Consider the following 3,031-nt stretch of genomic DNA (forward strand, 5'->3'; position numbering starts at 1 on the left):
TTTTTTTTATTAGTCTTATGAAGTATTCTAATTTGTTGAGATAGTGAATTGGTGGGTTTTTGTTAAATGTGAGCCAAAATCATCACAATTAAAAGAACCATAGACTTAAGCTACTTCAGTCTGTGTGCATTGAATTTATTTAATACACGAGTTTCACAATTTGAGTTGAATTACTGAAATAAATGAACTTTTCCATGACATTCTAATTTATTGAGATGCACCTGTTCACTGATTATAAACCTAACAGACCACTCAGATCACTAGGATCGAGTCAGTTAGAAATACCAAGGGTTCACACAAAACAAGGGGAGTCCGCTTTTAGTTATTATGCCGCCCGCAGTTGGAATCAGCTTCCAGAAGAGATCAGATGTGCTAAAACATTAGTCACATTTAAATGCAGACTCAAAACTCACCTGTTTAGCTGTGCATTTACTGAATGAGCACTGTGCTATGTCCGAACTGATTGGACTATATTTGATGTATAATCATTTTCTATTCTTAACTGTTTTAAATTCATTTTAAACCTCTTAAATCAATTTGTAAATCCTTTTCAAAGTTTTAAATTCCTTGTTTTATTGTTGTGATTATTATTATTTTTTATAATTTTTTCATTTCTTTTATGTAAAGCACTTTGAATTACCATTGTGTATGAAATGTGCTATATAAATAAACTTGCCTGGCCTTGCCTTGCCTTGGAAAAATCCGTCCCGTGCAGGTCTCTAGCCTCAAACCACACATGTGCACCAGGTCTTTAGTATAGACTGAAATGTGAATTTTTGATGAGATGGTGATACATTAATCTTCATTTGTGTCTGCAGAAAAGGGGAACTAATAGAAAATGGAATCACCTCAAACATGCTGTAAGTCATCCTGTGTGTGTGTGTTTGTGTTTAAAATAAGCTTGGTGTTTCTGAATATTGCTAAAGGCCATTTCTCATTCTCTGGCAGGTGAACAGGGTCATCAAAACCTTGAAGCCATGAAAGCAGGCATGTTTCTGCGCAAAGTGAGGTCTCGTAGTTGGAAGCGTCCGCGGCACTACAAACTTCAAGAGGACTGCAAGACTATCGCATATAAATCCAGCTGGGCAATAAACTCTTATTCTACCTGTACGCACTTATTGAGTTGATGTTTTTGTTTAAATGCTTCAGTAATCATGTTAGTTCAGGTCTAGTTATAAAAAATGTGTCTAATTGATCGAAGATGGGATAAAAATGACTGATTTATTTAAGAAAATATGTATGGACTGCCAAAACAAAACATCTTATTTGTGATCAATCCATTAGCAATTGCATAGAAAATAAAGGTCATGAAGTATCAGCAGTTATTGATTGTACTTCAAGGTAATTTTGAATTAAATCCAAAAGGAGTATATTAGTGGCATTTGTGGTGAGTACTATTAGTAGGTATGTCAGGGAAGTAGATCTGATATGACAGTAGTTGGAAATCCAGAGCTCGTTTGCTTCCCTATGAACAATAGAAAGCATGAAGAATTAATAATAATGAAGCTTGCCTTTTCAAGCTCTAGTTCACATTTTTTGAAAACTAAGAAGAAGTGCTCTAAACAAAAGCTTATATTGTCTTTGCGGTTTTTTCAGTCTCCATCAGTGATGTGGAAGTTGTTCGTGAGGGACATCAGTCCGAGGCGCTCCTTAGTGTGGCTGATGAGTTTCCCGCAGTCTGCTGTTTCACTCTGGTGTTTCGCGGCCGTAGAGGAAACCTGGACCTGGTGGCTGATTCAGCAAAGGAAGCTCAGGCCTGGATTCAGGGCATCAGAGCCCTCATGGAGAACATGGAGAACATGGATGAGAGCACCAAACTTGACCAGTATCCTTGTTAAGAAAATCTTAATTTCTGCCCCTTTTAAAGTAGCTTTTCAGAACTACATGTTAAAATATCAAGAAAAAGTTAGATGGATGGATGGACAGACAGATGGATGGGTGGAATGATAAAAGGACAGATGGACGGATAGATAGATAGACAGACAGACAAAGATAGATAGATAGATTAATGAAATCCAGCTGTTCACTATCAACTTAAATTATCAACCTAAACCATTCCACTCAGCTGGATCTCAGACTGGTTTTTGAAAGCAGATCTAAACAAGGATGGCAGAATTAATTTTAAGGAGGCAAAAAAATTACTGAAAATGATGAACGTGGACATGAATGAAGAACATGCATGCTGTCTTTTTATGGTAATTATGAGTGGCTTATGTGATTTTGGATCATACATTTTCACCATGTTGTACCTCATTGTCATTTGTTGACGTTTTCTCACAGATGGCAGATAAGTCTGAGTCAGGAACCCTGGAGGATCAGGAGTTTGTGGAGTTTTATAAAATGCTTACTGAGAGAACAGAGGTGCTGGATTTATTCCAGGGTTATTCCAGTGATGGACAGAGTCTGTCCCAGTGTGATCTGGAGGAGTTCCTGAGAGAGGAGCAGCTAGAGGGGGAGGGCAGTTATGAACATGCCCTTCAGCTGATTGATCGCTATGAGCCTTCAGACACAGGTAATGATCCTCCATCAACAACTATACTACACTCTTCAGTTATAATTTTTGTGATATATGTATGAATATATAATTAATTCTGATCAGTTTTATTTATACATTTTAAAGGGGTCATATGATGCGATTTAAATTTTTGCTTTCTCTTTGGAGTGTTACAAGCTCTTGGTGCATAAAGAAGATCTGTAAAGTTGCAAAGACTAAAGTCTCAAATCCAAAGAGATATTCCTTATTAAAGTTAAGAGTCAGCCACGCCTACCTAAAACGGCTCGTTCTAACATGCCCCCACATGTCTACGTCACTATGTGGGAAGATTTGCATAACGCTGCCCAAATGTTCACGCAAAGAAAGAAGGCGTAACTTTTATTCTTGCTGTAGTATTGTTGTTGCCGCCACCGCCGCCAAGTCGTGAAGGCGCTGTGTTTCGTTGTGAAAGCGAAACTACTTTGTTTGGCCTTCCAAAAGAGGATGATATCTGCTTCATCATGCCTGGAGCTGATCCGTGCTGGTCGCTGAGGAAAT

The 3,031-nt window shown here is 38.0% G+C and overlaps 1 protein-coding gene across 1 annotated transcript in view; it reads left to right on the forward strand.

Moving 5' to 3' along the window:
- The window catches only part of LOC107555902 (1-phosphatidylinositol 4,5-bisphosphate phosphodiesterase delta-4-like), a 12,973-nt gene that overhangs the window by 6,936 nt on the left and 3,006 nt on the right, over nt 1-3,031 (forward strand). The window contains exons 2-6 of the mRNA XM_016238844.1: nt 819-860; nt 949-1,107; nt 1,597-1,825; nt 2,066-2,195; nt 2,281-2,512. Of these exons, the coding sequence (XP_016094330.1) occupies nt 839-860; nt 949-1,107; nt 1,597-1,825; nt 2,066-2,195; nt 2,281-2,512 (772 nt within the window). The 5' untranslated portion in view covers nt 819-838. The remainder of the gene's footprint in view (nt 1-818; nt 861-948; nt 1,108-1,596; nt 1,826-2,065; nt 2,196-2,280; nt 2,513-3,031) is intronic.

This window comes from Sinocyclocheilus grahami, unplaced genomic scaffold, assembly GCF_001515645.1.
Source record: "Sinocyclocheilus grahami isolate Dianchi unplaced genomic scaffold, SAMN03320097.WGS_v1.1 scaffold549.1, whole genome shotgun sequence".
Taxonomy (NCBI): domain Eukaryota; kingdom Metazoa; phylum Chordata; class Actinopteri; order Cypriniformes; family Cyprinidae; genus Sinocyclocheilus; species Sinocyclocheilus grahami.